We start from the raw sequence: 22,339 nt of genomic DNA, 5'->3' as shown, positions 1-22,339 counted from the left end.
GAATAATCAGAGCAATGTTTGCCAAACCATGACTGAACGTTATGGTAGGAAAGTGGCTTAAAACATAACCCTTCCTTTCCATGCCTTTAATGCTTTGCATCTCTTACTTCTGACACTGCACATAAAGTAAATGATAAAATAAAGGTAAGGTTTTGCAATGTTGTTGAAAAAATTTTCTCGGTCATGATTTTAAATCCCTCACCATAAATTGGAGATTTTTTACTGTATTAATTCTAATGCATGTACAATTCGAACTAATGCATGTACAATTCGAATTAAAATGTATTTAGAAAACAAATCACACATGCAATTTTTGCACCAGTAAAATTGGTGAATCCAATCACCACAAGGAGGAGCTGCTCTCCCTCGTCTATTGCTGGTAATTATCCCAGTTATACACTAGCTGTCCCAGAGCACGTGTAACTTATACTGTATATACACAAGGGGGGCTGTAGGTTTCCTGCAAAGAATGCAAGTAACACGTATTTACCAGACCATTACCTCTAGCTGCTTTATATACACGACTAGTTCATACCATATGCAATTGCCAAACAAAAATGTAAATACAAAAAAAAAAATGTTTTGGTCTCATAAAGTGACCTTCATTTGAAGCAAAAACAAAAGATCAAAATATTTAGACAATCCTGGGGATTCCTTGGGGAAAACACACATATCGCACATTGGTTAGAATGACTAACAACCATCAGTTTCGGTGGTCATGCTGGTTTCCTGGCTTTGATCATGACCAGCACACTATCTGCCAGTGCTAAGAATTGTTGCAGTTGGTTTCTAATTATAATCAATCAAAATGTTCAGTTGTGATTAAGCCTCAAAAGTGTTACTTTCAGGATATAATATTGCTAGGGTGACAGGCTTCTAGTCATCTCACTGATTAGAATGGAACGTGAGTTAACCATTCGCTAATATTTTGGCATTAAAGGAACAGTAACATCAAAAAATAAAAAAGTTATAAGGCTACAGAAGCAGTACTATTGTTTATAAAAAAATAAGCTGCTCTGTAGCCATGGGGGCAAACCATTCAAAGGAGACAAGGCTCAGGTTACACAGCAGATAAGCTCTGTAGAACATCATGGTGTTATCTGTTATCCACTATTTTACCCGTGCCATATAGCCTTTTTTCAATTTCCGTCATTGCTACACAGCAGCTTGTTTATATGAACTATAGTAGTGTTTCTGAAGCAAACAGGTCAGTTTTACCAGTGCTGGGCAACAGAAAATGATATTTTCATTACTTTAAAACGCTTTCATTTTATGGTAACTGTTCCTTTAAGGAGTTTAACGCAAAGCAGATTTGTCAAAGCTCAAATTTATTTTAATTTTTTCAGCAGAAATTGGTGCAGTGGGGAGTGTTCTGACAAAATATCATCTAATGTATTGTGAATTGTGGTGTACAAGCTCGTACTGATTTACAGCGTGTGACAAGGGTGGCAGAACGTTGCACTAGATTCACTTCTCACCATCTCTACAAGATATTTATGTAAGGAGATGTAGAGTTAGGGCACTCAGAATTATTAAAGATAGAACTCATCCTTGTAATGATCAGTTTTACTTTTTAAAAATCAGGAAAACATAGGAGTCTTAGGGGCAGATTTACTGTATCAATGGTCGAGGTGATCTTTCGAATGCAAAAATTTCAAATTTTTGTGATATTTTTTGTATACTTTGACTAGGGAATAGTCCAAATTCGAAAAAAAATCGAAAATTCGAATATCGAAATGTAGCATGTACTGTCTCTTTAACAATTCGACTTAGACCGATCGCCATCTAAAACCTGCCGAATTGCTGTATTAGCCTATGGGGGACCTCCTTAAACCTATTAGGAGTCAATTGGTGGACTTTTTGGGGGGGAAAAACTTTGAATCGAATTTGATTGAATGTGCTATTCCTTCAATTAGAATTCCGCTGAATACGGACCTATTCGACCCAAAAAAACTTTTGACTTAATTTCGGTTGGTCTTTTTGAATTTAAATTTCCAAGTTTTTTTAATTCGAAATTCGACCCTTGATAAATATGCCCCTTAAAGTCAGAACCGAGAAGTTTAGGAAATGTTTTTGTCTTAATCGTGATACGCCACCACAGCTTTTTTAGATTTTTTTAATTATTTTGATAATGGTGAGCCCATGAACAAAAAAAAAAGATGTGTATATATACACATACATATATATATGGTTGCTGTGTTTTGTTAACAATATAGCACTTAGCAATTTAGTTCTTATTGTTTACAATATATGCACAATGCACTCAAATTTAAGAATTTAGAGATGTTTGTGACTCCTAAGTGTCTTCTAACATTTCTTGAATTTATTACAGTACAAGATAGCACAGAATCTAGGGATGGTGTTCTTTAAAACAGTCACTGGCTTGCTAATTGTATCTCACTGTGCTCTTACTTACAGCTGTTGCTGAGCTACAATTCCAGTCTTCTAAGGCAGCAAGAGGAGATAGCATCATATACTAATATCAGTGCGGGTTTTTAATGTTCTCCCTCTGTCTTGTTTATGATACATTTAAAATATGGGCAGATCTGATATACAGTTAGAGGCAGAATGTAATTTTTGGAATTGAAAAAACAGCTGCAGTTAATTGCTGTTTGTAAATAAAAGTCCCACTATTTAAAACAAATCGTGTGCTTACATATACACATCCCACTTTATTTTCAATTTAAGAGAATTTTAAAACATTCCAACTTTTTTGACTGATGCCACTAAAAAGATTGAATTTCACAAAGAAAATGTTGCAGTCTAGCATAAAAATGTTGTACACCATCAGCTGGTTATACTGTCCATATTATAACTGCTTCCAACAAAGGACTGCATTAACAGGACTTTTTAGGAAATTAACAAAAAAATTAAAAAGTTTCGCTCCACATTGGAGCCATCTTCAGGAATGAAATAACCCCCACAATGGAAAAATGCCTATAGTACTATAATATATATATATATATATATATATATATATATATATATATATATATATATATATATATATATATATATATATATATAATACACAAAAGCCATGAAAATCCTGTAAAGTTCCATGATGTGTATAAACGCGCTCAGCGTTCGGCCTCGTGCTTTTATATGGTCATGAAACTCCTCTGTGATTTAGAATATCAATATGCAAGCAAGTTAAAATATAACTATTATATAACTTGTGGATTTTGTATAGCACAATGATTACACTTGGATGCTCACCAAAAGCTAAGTAAACTACAACTGTAGCAGATCAGTGCCTTGACACCTTAAACCTTAAAAAATGTAGTCTAGTTAGAGGTTAGAGACATTATCTTAGTACTTTTCCTAACAACTGCAATCTAATTTTTTAAACTAATACATTTTTGCATTCAGAGGGTGGTTGTTAATGGGACATTCTCTACTTGGAGTAGGGCTCTTAGTGGGGCCCCTCAGGGCTCGGTATTGGGTCCACTTTAACTTGTTTATTAATGACTTAAGGGAGGGCATTGTAAGTAATGTATCAGTGTTTGCAGATGACACAAAACTATGAAGTCCATTTAATTCCATCCAGAATGCGGCATCCTTGCAACAGGATCTTGACAAACTGGCAATTTGGGCAGCTAAGTGGCAAATGACATTCACTGTTGATAAATGTAAAGTCATGCACATGGGATGTAAAAATATCCAAGCCACTTATACCCTTAATGGGACTGCGCTAGGCAAATGCATTATGGAAAAGGACCTTGGACTCCTCGTAGATAATAACCTTGGCTGTAGCAAGCAATGCCAGTCAGCAGCAACAAGGGCAAATAAGGCCTTGAGCTGTAGCATTGATTCTAAACCAGGACAAAAACCTAGAACACATCCTGTCTAAGCAAGATAGTCAAATAGCCTCATCTTCTACCATGTTTTAGTTTTGGACTTTTAGACACTAGACACTTTCAAGCATATTTGTAGGCCAAAAATGCAGACTTGAGCTGGTCATAGACTCAAAGATCCGGTCGTTTGGTGACATCCCCAAACGAGTGGATCTTTCTGCATGGCTACATTGGGGGTAATTCGAACGTTCGGCCGTATGGTCGAATGATCGAATTACGATACACCAAGGGGTATGAATCAAACCTTCCCAATCTATATCGTGGCCAGATATAGATCGGGAAGACCCGTTGGAAGCCTCGATACACGGGCAGATAAGCTGTCAAATTGGTCTAAATGACCGATATCTGCAGCTTTATCTGCCCGTGTATGGCCACCTTAAGAATACCATAATAAACCTTCCATGTGCCTTCTGTATGAATTATCTAAGGCATTTGACTTTCAATGGACTACTGCATTATCAGGCAACAATAAGGAAGAAAGGGAACGTGACATACTGGCATCAATATAGCACTTTGTTTCTGCAGTGTAACAATAACGTTTAACAGATTTTGCCCTACTTCATAAGAAACAAACATGAGGAACAATACGTATATATCAATACAATATCTAGTGCCATAGACCATAGAAACAGGTACCCAAGAAACAAGTACAGGCATGGGACCTGTTATCCAGAATACTCAGGACCTGGGCTTTTCTACATTAGAGATCTAGAGTAATTTGGATCTTCACACCTTAAAGGGGAAGGAAACCTAGTTGGCGCAAAAACCCTCCCCCCCCCCCGTGTGTTGCCCACCCTCCCTCCTCCCCCCCTGGCCTACCCGGGCAAATGCCTCTAACTTGTTACTTACCCTTCTGCGAAGGTCCAGTCCAGGGAGTTCAAAGACAACATCTTCTTCCACGCGATCTTCTTCCTGCTTTGACCGGCACATGCGCAGTAGGAGCATTTAGCCGGTACGATCTACTGCGCATGCGCCAAAAGTACATTGTGACTTTTGGCGCATGCACAGTAGATCCGTACCGGCAAAATGCTCCTACTGCGCATGCGCCAAAACGCCGTTCAAAGCAGGGAGAAGATCACGTGGAAGAAGATGTCGTCTGTGAACTCCCTGGACTGGACCTGCGCAGAAGGGTAAGTAAGTTAGGGGCATTTGCCCAGCGGGACGGGTAGGCCAGGGGGGATGAGGGAGGGTGGGCAACACACGGAAGGGGGGGAGGGTTTTTGCGCCAACTAGGTTTCCTTCCCCTTTAAGTTTACTAGAAAATAATGTAAACATTACATAAAACCAATAGGCCGGTTCTGCTTCCATTAATTAAATCTTTGTTTGGATCAAGTACAAGGTACCGTTACACAGAGAAAAAGGAAATCATGTTTAAAAATTTGGTTTATTTGGATAAAATGGCATCTATGGGAGACGGCCTTTCCGTAATTTGGAGCTTTCTGGATAACGGGTTTCCTGATAATGGATCCCATAACTGTACCTTAATTTGGTTAGCACTATGGGGTTATTGTATGGCATACTGTTTAATTCATATGGAATGAATTTACAAAGTAGGTGTGGGACATAGTTGCCATAGTACTCAATACTATACTTGATCAAAAGTACATAAGCAAGCACTGTAGTCATGTATAAAACTGTATTAATTAAAAGGAAGAGCTAAGTTGAATGTTACCAATATATACATCTAGTAAATCTAAAGTAAAGTACAATACATCATCCAGGCAGACTGGGTCACTCGTTCAAATATTTGTACACCTCAAAGTAGAGCCTTCAAAAAATATACATGTGACAATGACACATAAAAAAGCAGTATATATTACTTAAGTTTACTTACACCAATAACAGCTTTTCAGAGAACTTAAAATTTAGCGAAACGTGGATCTTTCTACTTATGCAGACACCAGACCAACATCACCCATCACCCTCACAAAGGAACACCCAAAGAACTACCAAGGAATATCTGCTGGCAGTAGCAAACTTTTAGTGTATTCCTATCTCTACTGGTTTTCCTTACAATTCATTTATTTTTCATTTTACTATAGGCTTTTCCAGATCTCCTCTCTAGCACAACACAAATAATATAACTGACTCACCCATGTTTACTGGGAAGCAACGAACAACCACCAGTTTCTCTGAGACTCCTAACCCCAGAATCAGCACAATACATGTCAGATCATGTATAGAATCTGGAGCTGCATTTAACCATCTGCTTCCAAGTAGATCCTAACCTGCAATTTCCCACATGGTCTGTTATCAAGTACTACAGAACGATACAATTACATTCTGAAAATTTGAAGCAGTCATTTCTGTTCGACTTATTTCAGTGACAGATCAAATAATTTTTTGTGTATGCCCCTGAACAAACTTGTGGAGGCTTATTAATTAAAGGTAGGATTTTTGTGGTTTTACAGGTGTTTGAAACCACGACGAAACTCACAAATTCTAAAAAAAAAAAAAAAAACGATTGTCAATGAGTTAATTAAAAGTTCTGAATAAAAAATGTACAAAAATTCGGACAATTCGGACCGAAAAAGATCCAAAAACCTATAACATTCTGATTTGGTTTAAAAATGGTCTAATAGGATCAACGGCTCTCCCACTGATTTCTATAGCACCTCAAAAACTTTTACTTAGCAAAGTTTGGCATGATAGGCTTTCGTGGTTTATTTACTTAATAGAAAATATAATAAAAAAAAGCTTCCTTTAACTGGAGTGTGGGCTCTATTAGTCCATGCTTTTGGTTGGGGATAATATTTTCAGCCAACAGGTTTCCTTTAATAGCCCAATAAAGGCTATTAAATCAGTTTGAGAAACTTGTTCTTACACATTTAATCCTGCACCCACCCCATCTTAGTGTAAAGACAGCTTCCAATACAGAAAAGGTTGGCATTCAGATATAAAATTACATATTTTTGATTTTGATGAGCCAATACAGAGAACATATACAGCTGGGACCCATCTGCCTGCAGTCTGCTGTTCTTGCTATGGATGTAATATAACATAACATGATGCCTGCATTTTTTATTGGATAAAAACATCAGTAAACAGCCTTTCCTGCAGCTAAAAATAACAAGGCAGATTGAATTGCATATGAAAAGAATTTGTAAGAATGATGTAGTAAATATCATCAGTCAGTATATGCACTTAACAAGCTCTACACCACATTTCCTATATCAGGAATATTTCCAAGTGCATTACTGCCAGATTATTAGCCCTTAAGAGGGCAAGATTCAATTGCATACAAAGAAAGAACTGAAGTGCCTTTTATAGGAAGTATTTCTCTGCATAAGCAGTTCTCTACATTCTGCTTCACTTGTAAAAGTTTGCATCAAGACATTGATGAGGGAAGTACAAAGATAAACTCGATTACCCCATCACCCTGCATATTATTGGCTCCTGGTGAAACTGACCCAGTGTATTGTGTAACTGTGATAGGAATCTTAGAGTGTAAGCTCCATGGGGACAGGGAGTGATAAATGAATGGTGAACAATTTTTGTAAAGTTATGCAAAAATGTGCCAATGCTATATAAATATAAGATAACTAAATGTATGTAAAACAGGGGGGCAATAATAAATATATATATAAATATAAACAATAGAAAGATAAATACTAAGTACAGTAACAATAAGAGCTTAGTGTTAAAGGAGAAGGAAAGGTTAAAACTAAGTAAGCCTTAACAGAAAGGTCTATATAAATACACCAGTAAACCCCCAAAGTAATGTTGCTCTGAGTCCCCTGTCAAAAGAAACACTGCATTTCTTACCTTCTATTGTGTACACATGAGCTTCTGTATCAGACTTCCTGCCTTCAGTTTAAACCTCATTGCCCTGGGCAAGAGCATGCTCAGTTTGCTCCTCTTCCCCCGCCCCCTCCCTTCTCTACTGTAATCTGAGCCCAGAGCAGGGAGAGACTCAGGCAGGAAGTGATGTCACACCATGTTAATACTGCAGCTTCTATCCTAAACAAACAGAGAGTTTCTAGAGCTTTTTACTCAGGTATGGTAAAGAATTCTACAGAATAAATATAGCATTCTAGCTTGCACTATTATAATCTATTGGCAATAAAATGCCTCCGTAGCTTTCCTTCTCCTTTAAGGAGACTAGAGGATGGAGGTCTCTTTTCTGTAGATCGTATAACCTAAATTACAACTAAATGATAATTTATCTGTTTATATTCACGCAACAGATATAACAAAAATAATCTTACTCAAATTTTTGTTGCAAAAAAACAGATGTAATGCCAAACAGAGCCTCCTGTAGCCTGACAGTCCACATAGGGGCTACTACAGTTGCAGTGGAGTAAAATCGGAGAGAACCTCCTTTCTCCCTCTTCTAAATTTACCTGTGTAGTAAGTACTTTGGCAAGGTCCTACACCTGCTGTGACAAATAAAACTTGAAATACATCATCATATATCCACTGCTTTGGCAAAAAGGAAGGCAAAAAACCCAACCTGAAACCACTGCCAATTATGCCCGAAGTGGGACAAAATTCCTTCCTGACCCCTATGGAGATCAGAAATATTCCCTGGATGAAACATTTGACATTTATTTAACATAAATACAATCCTCACTCTCAAATTTATATTTGTATAAAGGTACCACAGTACATAAACCACAGTACATTCAGGAAAACATCCACATTCAGTTATTAATTGATAATTAATACAGAATAGGAGACATTTACGAAAAAATATGCAAAAACCGGGGGAGGGATGTTTCTATCTGCTCAGAAGATAAGGAAGTGAACTGCTTATTCCCTTGAAATCACATCCTTCTTTACCCACAGCTTAGCTTTCCCCTGCCTTAAAGGAACAGAAACACCAAAAATTGAATGTGTTTTAAAGTAATGACAATACAATGTACTGTTGCCCTGCACTGGTAAAACTGGTGTATTTGCTTTAGCATACAACTGTAGTTTGTATATAAAAAAAAAAAAAGCTTTAGCCATGGAGGCAGCCATTCATGCACAGGATACCCAATTGATAACAGATATGTTCTGAAGAATACCACTGTATACTACAGAGCCTTTCTGTTATCTGCGGTGTATCCTGTGCCTTTTCTCCTTTTTCAGCTTTAAATGGTGGCCCCATGACTACACAGCAGCTTGCTTACATAAACTATTACAGAGTTTGCAAAGCAAGCACGTCAGTTGTCACGGTGCAGCACAAAAGTACATTGCATTTTCATTAATTTAAAAGACTTTAATTTTTTGGTGTTACTGTTCCTTTAACGTATTCCTTCTCACCTAATCACAGCTACAACTGATTTTGCCAATCTCTAAACATAAGTCAGTGAAATCTGGCTGATAGTAATTCGGATCCCTTGTCATGCTGCCCCTGAACTTATAGCGCCATGACTTTCCTGGATCAGCCCATCTGCACATGCACAGAGAGATTTCAGCAAGGAAGCAACAAAGTATGACTTTTTGTGCCAAAAATCCACTGCGTGTGGATAGGGTTGCCACCCAGACTTAAGAAAAAGCCCTTGGCTCGCCCCCAATTCAATTCGCTCAGTACTTAACTCAGTACTTTTTTTTTCAGGTTTCTGTCCATCGCTAGTGTACCCTTTGACATCAGTGTGTGTGACTCCACCCCCTTTCATGTCATGGCCTGCCTCTTTTTGTTCCCCCCCACCACCACCACCGGCAGAATTTTTTTTTAGAAAAGTTGGCAGCCATATGTGTGAATAAGCTGATCATGTGCCTGTCAGTGCAAACACATGCTGTTAGTGAAAGGCAGTGGGTCTGCTATTTTCCATGGGTATATATAAGCCAGCAGAGAGACTGACACAACATTAGTCTAAGTATCGGGCCTCTCTCAACAGTTCATTATATTGCAAACCTTTATTATTTACCAAATCATGGAAGTAGCAACATTGTATTTTGCACAAATAAAAGAAATAATTTGCAGGAGGAGCACAATGATGTTTCCCTGCAAATATTCTAAATAATCTTGTTTTCCATTTTCCTATATAAAAAAATCTTTCTCTAACAGTCATTTATGCAGTGATGACATTATCATATAAAGGAGGATCTTTGTTAAAATACATAATTATGTAAAAGCTGTCAATTGTGTTGCTAGTTGAAATCGTGACTCTTCACATATAAAACCTATAAAGGTCTCTGGTTATCTCAATTAGAGCTGACTGTATGACAACACAAAGACCTGTTATATTCTTGCTCGAGGTCTAATAAGCTCTTCTAGTATGTTTTAGCCTCTCTGTGCTCAAATTTTTCAGTATCTCTGAGCCCTATAACATTAAAGTAACAAGCAAATAATCTAATGGTCAGACTTTTGTTAGGACAATATTCCAGAATGTTTTAAGGGGAACTATAAGCTTTTTTAAAGTTATATCTAATAGTTTCTTAAGAATATTGATGTAATTATGTTCAACAGGGATTAGACTAAAACAATGATACTGCCCCCCCCCCTTTGGGGTATTAGGGGGGACATTAACCCTGCATGAAGTTACATATTTAGGGAGCATGCACATTTCTGTCCTAGATATCACTGTAGATCCTATTTGTGTAACATAAGAGGGTGTACGTTAACTTTTTTAGATATTCTTGGAATAAGACTAGTATCATTGGGTGTTCGTGTGCGTGTAAAAAAATGCCATACTCCTTTGTTTTCTGTGCAACAACACAATCTAGTGGACAGTGTGTATTTCAATTTACAACCGAGGTATGGGATCTATTATCCAAAAAGGTAATATAAATCCATATTTATGGCAAACACAATCCTGTTTTTTTCTATTTTAGTAGTATGGTGTTAAAAATAACAGAAAACCATATCTAACCTAAAGTCTTAAGCATTCAATACTTCTACTACAGGTATGGAATCCGTTATCCAGAAAGATCTGAATAACAGGCCATTTCATCCACATAATCTAAATATTTAAAAAACGATTTCCTTTTTCTCTGTAATAATAGAATGGTGCCTTGTACATGATACAAACCAAGATATACCTGTAGTTAATCCTTATTATGGAAGCAGAACCAACCTATTGGGTTAATTTAATGTTTACATGATTTTCTAGTAGACTTAAAGGAGAAGCAAACCCAAAAGTTTAAAAATCCCTACCACCCTACCCTATATAAACTCCCCTCCCTCCAGCCTGTGTTACCCCGGGCAGTCTTTACTTACCCCTCCATGCAGATTCTGTCCAGCGAAGTTCACGAGTGCCGTCTTCTTCTCTCCGGTAATCTTTGGAATGAGACCGGCAGAGCTTCACCGAAGATTACCAAAGCGGCTGAAGATGGCGCCCATGAACTCTGATGCCTAAATCTGCACTGAGGGGTAAGTAAAAAGTTAGGGGCATTTGCCCGGGGTAACACTTAGGCTGAAGGGAGGAGGGAGGGGGTCTTTGTAGGGTATGGGGTAGGGTTTTAGTTAACTTTTGGTTTTGCTTCTAATTTAAGGCATGAAGATCCCCATTATGGAAAGATCCATTACCAGGAAAGCCCCAGGTCCTGAGCATTTTAGATAACAGGTCCCAAACCTGTACTATATTAATTTAAAAGTTGGATAATTTTTGTCCATGCCCCTCTCCTATCTAGGTCTTGACTTATCCACTAGTGATGTGCAGGCCAGCCCGAAAAGAGTGGGCCATGTGAGAGTTCATGGTGAACTTCACCATGTGCCATCGCTTTTATAGACTTGCCAATGTGTGTGTCCTATCCCCTTCTGTGATGTCAGGGGGAGACAGGCGCTGGTTTATAAAAATATCGTGCTGGTTAGGGTTGGATGCGGGTAGTGAACGGGCAGTTTAGGGTTATGTAAATGTCAACTTTTTGTTGACCTGTACATCATTCCTACCAGCTATGGCATATGTGTACAGTGCTACGCAATATGTTGGCGCTATATAAATACATGTTAATAATAATGTGTGAACCCACAGGCCAACTGTCAGTGCACTTGGAAGAAAGAGCGGATGTAAAAATGCTAGTCCCTGACTTGAGGGAACCATTGCTTTTCATAGAGGATGGTGCACAGGTTCTCTGGTAAGCAGAGGGACTTGAAGACCCAGAATCCATCACTACTCAAGGGGAAAAGGTGAGGAGGGGTTGCAAGATTCTGTGAGCCTAAGGTGGGTTGGGAAATGGTTCTTAAAAAATAAGAGACATTTTAGCCGGCGGGAAGGCAGGGGAACCACTGCGGGGAGATTAGTTCCCCCGAAGAAGAGGAAATTAATCTCCTCAAATCTGCCTGTGTGCCCTGACCATGAGGGGGTCCTTTAGTACACAGGTCAGATTCAAAAGCAAACTAACTGATCAGTTACCGTATATACTCGCGTATAAGCCGAGTTTTTCAGCACCCAAAATGTGCTGAAAAACTCGACCTCGGCTTATACGCGGGTCATACGCACATACTGTAGCCAATCCCTCACCGGATACTGTAGCCAATCCCTCACCGGATACGAGGCTCCTTCTGCGGCCCCAACACACCTCCCTCTCCCATAGCGCATCAGGACTCTGTGACTGACTGTCACGATCGCCGCCCGGAGCAGGTCCAGGAGCTCCGGGCGGCGTGTCCTTCCCTGCCGGCGTCCTTCCAAAATGGCGGCGCCCATGGCCGCCACGTGGGTAGAGGCGCCGGCGCCGCTACCCACGTGGCGGACATGGGCGCCGCCATTTTGGGAGCGACGCCGGCAGGGAAGGACGCGCCGCCCGGAGCAGGTCCAGGAGCTCCGGGCGGCGCGTCCTTCCCTGCCGGCGTCCTTCCAAAATGGCGGCGCCCATGGCCGCCACGTGGGTAGAGGCGCCGGCGCCGCTACCCACGTGGCGGCCATGGGCGCCGCCATTTTGGGAGCGACGCCGGCAGGGAAGGACGCGCCGCCCGGAGCTCCTGGACCTGCTCCGGGCGGCGATCGTGACAGTCAGTCACAGAGTCCTGACCATATTCAGGCATGGAGGTAGCAGGACCAGGGCCCTTTTGTATAAAGTGTTGTGTTATTTCCCAGCACCCACTGCTAGCCCTGTATTCTATATGGATTATCTTCTCCCTACAGGAACCAGCATGGCAGCACCAACTGCTAAACAGGGGCTTATTTATAATAATGGGATTATTGGACCCCCTTCCCCCATCCAGGCCATATTCTCCTAGAAGAGTTTGTGACCAAAATAAGCAGAGGAATTTCAAAGCTCTTGCTGCGGACTGTAAACATTTACATGTGTCCTGCACACTGTTGGGGCCGCAGAAGGAGCCTCGTATGTAGTTGCTGCATCTCTCCATCTCTCTGCCCCTGGTTGAGTTAGAAGTTATTTTACTGTGACTGGTGTGCTTACAATTTTTTTTTTTTAAACTGTGGGCAGGCCTACCTTTCATTGTTATTCAGTGGGTGCAGGTACAGATTGATTTTCAATCAGCCCCTAGGCTTATACACGAGTCAATAAATTTTTCCAGTTTTCTTAGGTAAATTAGGTACCTCGGCTTATACACGGGTCGGCTTATACACGAGTATATACGGTATGTTCCACATACCCCCCCGCCCCCCACATTACCAATTGATTACTGACTGGTAACAGGTTAGAGATGCAAAGGAGGAACTTGTATTCTGGTTATTTCATTAAACATCTTTTCACTCCAGTCCTATTCCATGAGAACAGTTTTATTAAGAAGAAAAACCTGTTGCAGAATGCATTTCAAATAGTTTCAAATAGCATTTGTGTAAAGATTTCTTTCTTGCAGATAGAAAGAGAAAACTAACATTATTATCAGATCTTGAACACATTTCAGCAACAGAGCAAACAGGAGAAAACTTTAGTGGATAAGATGATGCAGAGACAAAGTATATGCTGCAGGCTAAATTCTGCTGGGACCAAGATGAGCTTGAGAAGATCAAAAGCCCTGTTGCAGAGCAAGTGTGAGGATGTTTTGTAGCTGGGAAACATTTCACTTTGCTACCACAAAAATTTCCTGAAGATGAATTATATAACACAAGCAAGTACTAGAGTAAGATAGCAGAGGGGGATTTATTCAGAATGCTAAGTAAGAAGAATTGTGCTAATACTTCTCCTTTTTATACATATCCTGTTAGAAATGTATTGTTTTATTCAAACATGTAATCTGACTTAGATATTTACTGAATAATTATTTATGTGAACATTTTATTATAAATAGAATAGCACTATTTGCATGAATTTAAAATCCAGGCTCATATAGAAATACATCTAGGTTTTCTATTTACTTCAAAGCATTTTGTTCTTTTAACTAAATGTAAACATGAAATTTTCCAACTTTCTAAATTCTGCACCACTGTTAAATGTGGTGATGAATAATAGAATAATTATCCAAAGCTATGCATCAATTTAGCATTTGATTCAGCCATTTAGGTTCTGCGTGAATGTTCTATGCAGTTACCCCCTTGTAAAAAATGCAATTACTTCTAGCTAGAAGCAATGAAACATCATTCATTTAAGTGGCTTATTAAAAAACTGCAGAGCAATAGAAACCCCAGTGAGGATAAGCAGTATTTCAGAGAAAAGTAAGTACACTAAAATGTTATTTTTAGATGTAGTCCCAGGAATCAATGCAGCTGTCCCTGCTAATACATTATGTAAAATCCTTTACTAAACGATGCCAAAAAGAAGGCCCTTTAACTGTTGCACAAGTACTTTAGGTATAACTTCCATTACCTTCAGACATGCAGCATAAATGAAGATAACTATATTGAGAGGTTATGTAGTTACTATTGTACATCTCTATGGAATATTCAACTCCATCAAAAAAATATTTACCAAAAATATATGTCCAAAAATCGAAGGGAATCTTTATAAAAATTTAGAACTGAATACAAATACATACTTTTTGCACTTTGATAAAGGCTAGTGGATTAATCAAAATGTTAGTCTCCACCCAATGAACTACCTATTGTTTCACCTGAGAGTGTGGATTCCTTCTCTAATGTGGATCTATTGATTTATACTGGACTGTACTCATGCATCAAATACTGATACCAATACTTTTATTTAGTTTTTGATATTCTGTAATAATATCCTACTTTTGTTTAGCATGCATTATTGTAAATGAGCTGGCAAAATATTTCAAAGTGGTGACAAAAAGTAAGGCAATTATTTCAGCATGTCTCTGGAGTAGGAACTTTCCCTACGTATGTCAGGCAGCCAGGAAGAAAACAGAAATATCCCTTTAATTTTTCACCCCAGTGAGCTTGGGCAATAAAATGCTGAAACCTCCCCTCCCTTTAGAAGCTGTGTAGACACATAAGCAATTTGCTTTTTACATAGAAAATTAATTAGAAATGCCCTTTCGGCTTTCAGGCAGCCAGGAAGAAAACAGAAATATCCCTTTAATTTTTCAGCAAAATGAGCTTGGGCAATAAAATGCTGAAACCTTCCCTCCCTTTAGAAGCTGTGTAGACACATAATCCATTTGCTTTTTACATAGAAATATAATTAGAAATGCCCTTTTGGCTTTCGCACACACATGCCTGTTAAGACCAGACAAAATAAGTTCTCGATTGTTCTATACTGGCATGCAGCTGAGATTTTATATATTTTATTTGCCATACTGTCACATTATATAAAATATGTATTTAATATATATCTAATAAGATGAGTTGTTAAGTCCCAAGCATAAAATAGTTCTCTTCCTAGTATTTTATACAGCAAAATAAGATTTATTTTCAGTAAAATAGTGTGGTTGTTGCACGGAACATTTCTAGATGTGAAGAAACTTGCACCCTCTGGAAACTGAAATAAAAGCAAGCTAAAAATAGTTCAACACTATTAAAGTGTGCGAAAACAGACATGGAACACATTTTTTATAAACGGACTGAGCCAACACTGAGCAAATATTCAAGAATTAGATATGCTTCTGGGCAGTTTCTTACCTCTGTGGGGTTGTCATTGCTGTGCTCCTTTTTCCCAACAGTGTTTCCCATGGTGCTTGAACCAGTATTTCAAAATCTAAGCAGAAAGTATAAACAGATAGCTCATTAATAAGTACTTCCTAAAATAAAATCTAATCACTTAGGGCTTTCTATCCCTTTAAATATGAAGTTTATATCAGTGACAAGTAACACTACATTATGTTTGCTTTAGAGCCTGGACACTTTACATAAACAGGCTGCTGAAACAGATCAATCGGTTACATGTTTCTACAGCAAAAAAAAAAAGCTAAACCTGGCAATACATGCCCAGATTTGGTCAGGTAGTTGACATATTTCAGCCATACTGCCCAACCATTTGGACATTTATGGCCAGTCATGATAATGTTTAACCTGTTAATCCTGCAATTCTTATGGATCAAATATTATTAGCAATGAGAGCTTGCACCTCTGCATCTCTTCACTTCCTGCAATACCAGCACACGCATTCAGTGTATACCTAGAATTCTAGAAGTGGTAATTCACCTTAGTATGATTTAGTGATATTCTAAGACAATTCGCACCTGGCCTTCGTTTTTTTATTTTTTATGGTTCTTCAGTTATTTTGCTGCACTCCAGCTTTGTATATCAGCAGCTATTTGGTTGCTAGGGTCTTATTTAACCTAGCAGGCAGTGGTTTGAATTAGAAACTGGAAATCGGAGCATCACAGAACAATAGTGTTTTTGGCTGCTGGGGTCAGGTCATTTGAAAACTGGAAAGAAGAAGAAGAGCAAGACAAATAACTCAAAAACTATAAAAAAAAAATTATGAAGACCAAAAGCAAATTTGCCAGGAATTGGACATGTTATAACATATGAAAAGTTACTTCAGATGTGAACCATTCCATGAAAGGGGTGCAAGTGTGTACACAGCACAAACCTTAAATATCTAAATTAAAATGATGAAACACTCTCTTGGTGAACCATAAAATGACTTATTTGTAGTACAAGGTATGGGACCCATTATCCAGAATGCTCGGTACCTTGGGTTTTCCAGATAACAGATCTTTCTGTAATTTGGATCTTCATACCTTAAGTCTACTAGAAAACCATTTAAACATTAAATAAACTCAATATGCTGGTACTGCTTTCAATAAGGATTAATTATATCTTTATTTGGATCAAGTACAAGGTACTTTTTTATTATTAAATTTTTTAACATTTGGATTATTCGATTATAATGTAGCCTATGGTAGTCTGTAATTCAGAGCTTTCTGGATAAAGGGTTTCCGGATAAAGGGTCCCATACCTTTACCTATATGGTATAACTCCAGCAGTGTTTCAAATTATATTATTTGCCAGCCTAAAAAAGGATTTATAGTTTGAAACGCAGTGTCCATTTGGCCCAGAGTCAATCAATGGGATACCATTAAGGTCAGTCCTTGTATGGCTACCTTAAATCAGGGATGCCAGATCATTATTTTTTGCCAGATAATATTTAGACAGCTGTAAAAGCTGACCAGATCTGCCAATAAACAAGGAACACATGCACAAAGGATGCTGCATGGTTCTATTCACTTTATTAACGCACTATATCAAGGCTCTCCATCCGTGTACCAGATGTGACCCTCCATATGGGTTTTTATGGCCCCCAGTCTGTGCAAGGGCTCAGAAGACGCTTTTGTATGACATAATCGTAATATAATCCAGTCCTCGGACATGACAAATAATCAGCCTATCAGCCTGTAAAAGTTGCACAGGACTGCCCTGGATGATGCATTTTATGTGCCTCCAGTTAAATGCTTGTTCAGCCTACTATACTAATCAGTCATTCAGTGTGAACAATTTAATTAGAAGCATTGCATATTGCCTTGTCCTCATCACAATTACGTACATTGCAGTATAACTAATTACTCCATGCAGAATGTGTTTGTAACAAATGTCCTTTAAAACCAAATAGCTATCAAGTCCCCATGCATTGGGGGCTAGGTAGTAATTAAGACGTGCAATGCACAGCATGACAACTGGAGTATACATTATGTCACATGGCCAATTAATAACCAGCCCTGCAGCAAGAGGTAGTTCACCTTCAAAATATTTTTTTCATTTGAATGGGTTTTTTTCAATTGTACAACAAAAAATAGTGACTTTTTAAAATTGCTTTTTGTTTTTGACAATTTTTCTAAGTTTACCGTTTGATTTTTCACTCTCTCATCTTTCCTATTAAGTACTTAAGAAGGGTAGTCTCAGGCACTATTCAATTCTAATACATTAGTATCAACAGCCTTTCAGGCATACCCCACCATGCTTGGAGGAGTGCACCTGCTGTACAGAACATTTCCAGAGATTCCTTAAATGTGCATGCGCCCTCCTAAAACTCATGCAGGGTGCACCTTGGAGAATGACAGATGTAGTGATGCTCAAACAACATTTTGCTGGGCTAGTGCAGTTTATGAAGAAGAGGAGTACAGGTATGGGATCCGTTATTTGGAAACCCGTTTTCCAGAAAGCTCTGAATTAAAGAAAGGCCATCTCCCATAGACTCCATTTTATCCAAATAACCCATTTTTTTTCCAGAAACAGCCAGTACTGCACTATGGAACTGCTTTCAGACAGAATATTGTGTCTCTTACTCAATGTAACTGAAGGAGTCACAGTAGGACATGGATTTTTACTATTGAGCGTTTTTACGTTGCGTTTTTAAAAACATACAGCCGAGCGTAAATACGCACAAAATGAAGCCCTATTGAAAATGATGGAATACGCACTATAGCCCACGGGGCACTTGCGAGCCAACATTCGCCACAAGATGCCAGTATTTGCGTTTTTTAGCAGAAACGTCAATATGCCAAGGAAACACCATATCATTTAATTTTATGAGATCCACAGGTATGGAGATACACTTTACTGAAATACGCTGCGTATTTTCAACATTGCGGCTAGACTCTCACGAGATGGATTTCGCATATACGTATTTACGACGTTGTATGCTGATGATGTAATTACGTTGCATATTGACAAACAGCACAACTACATTCTGCATATAATTTTTTTCCACTTGGCTTTTTTTCGCAAAACTTTACTAAAATTTGTCTGAGTGGAATTGTGGGGAATGAGAAAAAACAGAAATGCATGTTGGGAAAAGAAAACTACAGGCTGAAAAACGCATATTAGCAACATAAAAACTCCACGTGTGTCCTTGACCTTAATACCCTACCAAAACAGAGATTGTTTCAATGGCAGCTTTAACTGATCAATGCATCAATACTGTTACTATGGACACCACTTTAATGAATCTTGCCTAGTGGGTGCATATATGGAGGCACTGTGGAATGTTGAAAAAAAAAATATTGCGCTTTAACAAACAGTAGGTCTGTCAGAAGCTCAGAAATGCGTGGCTAGTTTTATGTGTAAATACCAATAGCTTAAACTGAAAAAGCTGAAGATCTTATTTGCAATTGTACAAAGGTATAAGAGAATAAAAGGTTTTACTATTACCTTAATAGACAATATAAGCAACACACAGATCTTAACACACATTAAAGAAAGCACACTTTCACATATCAAACCTCAAACAAGGGATTTAAGAGAGGGACATAATTCTACCTGTATTTAAATAATGGACTATCTTGGGTGCTGTATTAGTCAGCAATCTGCAATAAGACATGTGTCCAAAGTGAAAAATGTTCAGTTAACAACCAAGTTTAGAATGGAGTTATTCTCTTTAGAAAAGCAGCAGTTTAGGGGAATACGATCACTGTATAAACATGTACAAGATGTTATTTTATTAATATTAAATCATTTATCCAGGGGGTAATCCATACCTCCCAACATTTTGGAAATAAAAAAAGGGACAAAAAAATTGGCGCGCACAGCTTGGCGAAATTTTTTGACCACACCCATTTTTGTGGCCACACTCCATAATTGCCATGTTCATTTGACAAAATTTGGCAGGTTATTTAAGTTTGAACATATTTCTGTGGTTTTTTTTTTCCGGTTATTACAGTTTTACTAATGAAGGTGAATAACTTTTCCCAAGGGATTTGTTATCTTATATTGTTACAATTACTTATTTGCTTATCTCATAAGTTACATAAATTACATAAGTATCTTATCTTCTGCTGTGGCTGTTCTGGGCTCCCTGCCAAAAGCCAATTAAGTTAGAAACTTTGTTTCTTTTTCTGGCTGTTCAGTGCAGAGAAAAACAGGACTTTCCAGTACAAATGAGGGACTGCTGGTTGAGCTGGTAAAAGAGACGGACTGTCCCTCTAAAAACGGGACAGTTGAGAGGTATGGGTAATCTATGGCTGAATCAAGCCACTGGTTGCTGGGGTCTTTGCTGGCCATTCTGTTTTATGATGTATCATGTAAAAAAATGTTTTAAATTTTACTCTTGTAAAAGTATTAATATTGTTTTGCTGCCATTTATCTCTAAATGTTAGTAAACAAATGGGCACGCTTTCAAAAATAAAAAAGATGACAAATACAAACCACCTTCTGCTTTTTTATATAATACTGTTGTAGAGTACTCTGACTCTGCGTCTGACTTTACCCCTTTTCCAGTAGGCAATTCAATAATTGCAGAATCCTTCCTTTAGCTGCCATACTTCATTATATTACTGTTATCCATCCACTCTCTGGTTTCCAATCAGGAAATTGATCACATTCAACATGACAGGGTGTTAAAGCAGAGCATATTAATGAAGAGGTCATTAGAAATAAAAGGAACCAATGTGACATCCAAAATAAGCACATCACTAATAATAAGTATCCGTCAAGGCTTGCACCAAAGGTCAGACATTTCATTTCAAACATCAAAAAGTGTGGAATTTGTCTATATTCCATATAGATAACCAATGAACAGGACTAAGATTAGCAGATTATAGAATGTACCTGCCAATAGAAACACAACAAAACTGTCCATTCCTTTAGCTCCAATGGCATTTTATATTTTTTTCGCTCCCTAATCTTATCCCTGATAAGAAAACGTTTTTTCTCAGTGTGAATCACAGTATGTTTATCTTTACCTCCCTCACACAAAGATTTTTATCCACCACCACTTTCATCCCCCCAACAAAAAAATACCCCAGTTAAATAAGATCCCATTAGTGAACTATTGCAGACATTAAAATTTAATATGAGCTTTGTCACATGAAGATAAGGAACCTTCTTAATATAATTAAATATTCTGTACCAGTTCTAAAATAATCAAGACATTCTTTTAATTACACAAACAAACACGTAGCTCTACTACATTGTTTAGGCAAAGGGCACACAATGTAGTATGACCTACACTGTATCACATGTAGCTGGTTTGGTATGCCAAGCATACATTTAGAGCTGAAATTTGACTTATTAATTATGAATGAGCACTTGCAGTATGTGTGCTTTAGAACCATATATCATCCACTTTAACAGGCAACATCCTATGACTGTTTAGTCTTCATATCCTCAGTCTTTTTTATGTCACACTCTTTTAAAAATGACAACGTAAAAAAAAGTTGACATGCAATCCCTGTATTATTAATATCAACAAAACTTTTACCTATTTAGAAAGTTTAGAATTTGATTTTACTAACAGATTCAATTCTCTATCACAAAAGTCACCAGGACTCTATATAATAGAACATTATTATCAAAATAACAAACTATAATTTCTGTCATCATACATTTTGACTAGCAATCCACAGTGAGCTTCAGGATTCTGTAAAAAGGAAACACACCATAATGCCATTAAATATGCAATATTTGTCTCAGTAAATCAAGCAGCATGCCTTTCTGCTTACATTGCTTGAAAACTACTGAGAATTGCTTCCCTTACAAGCCCAAGGCAAGCTGGGACATAAAGTCAGACAGAAGATTTTGAATATTTAGTTATTTTTCTTTAAACCTAGATCAGAGATAACTGTGATATTTATTTATATATAAAATTACACACACACACACACACCTTTTTTACATTATCTGAACGTAACGACAAAAGTAGCTTTCTTGTGCAAAACCACAGACAACTAATTTTCGGCCATCACAAAAAAACAAAAGGGCCTGTGATGTCCAAGACATGTTGTGGCGTGAATTGCAATAAACTTGCACATTAGCAGTAATCCTGCATTCTGTCCTTTTGTCCACACATTGATGTTACTTATTATGTTATACATCACTCCAGCCTTTATACATTTCATTTTTGCCTAACTATATTAGAATTGTTTTTATTTTGCACAGCCTATTTACCCAATTTTTATTTTTATACTAAATAATTCCTTTAAGGTAAGCAAGGTTCTTCCACAGTATAATGGCACTTGTAGGCTTTCTGCATGTTATTGCTGAAACCACAGTATTTTGAGGAGCAGGCATTAATGATATTTCTAAAATAAGTGTAGACCACTTTGTAACAATACATAGGTCTACTGTTTGCTGTGCAGTATATTATCTAAGATCTGTGCAGTGTGTTCCAAAGAGGGCAGGGGAATAATACGGTAATTGGGGAGACATGCTAAAAATGGAATTTAGGCTAAAGGTGGCCATAGATGTTCACGTTTATCTTGAAACAATTGTTTAAATGTACGATTTTTCCATCAACTAAAAAGACCATTTCAATCGATATTGTCTAGTTGAAGCCATGAAAACTGTGGGTAGCTGCTGGCTTTGCTCTGC

The 22,339-nt window shown here is 37.9% G+C and overlaps 1 protein-coding gene across 3 annotated transcripts in view; it reads right to left on the bottom strand.

Moving 5' to 3' along the window:
* mbp.S (myelin basic protein S homeolog) overlaps positions 1-22,339 on the bottom strand; it is a 92,983-nt gene that overhangs the window by 66,799 nt on the left and 3,845 nt on the right. For all 3 annotated transcript variants that reach the window (XM_018268637.2, XM_018268638.2, XM_018268639.2), the window contains exon 2: positions 15,710-15,785. In XM_018268637.2, the coding sequence (XP_018124126.1) occupies positions 15,710-15,760 (51 nt within the window). In that variant the 5' untranslated portion in view covers positions 15,761-15,785. The remainder of the gene's footprint in view (positions 1-15,709; positions 15,786-22,339) is intronic.

This window comes from Xenopus laevis, chromosome 6S, assembly GCF_017654675.1.
Source record: "Xenopus laevis strain J_2021 chromosome 6S, Xenopus_laevis_v10.1, whole genome shotgun sequence".
NCBI lineage: Eukaryota > Metazoa > Chordata > Amphibia > Anura > Pipidae > Xenopus > Xenopus laevis.
This window is presented reverse-complemented; position numbering and strand designations above follow the sequence as displayed.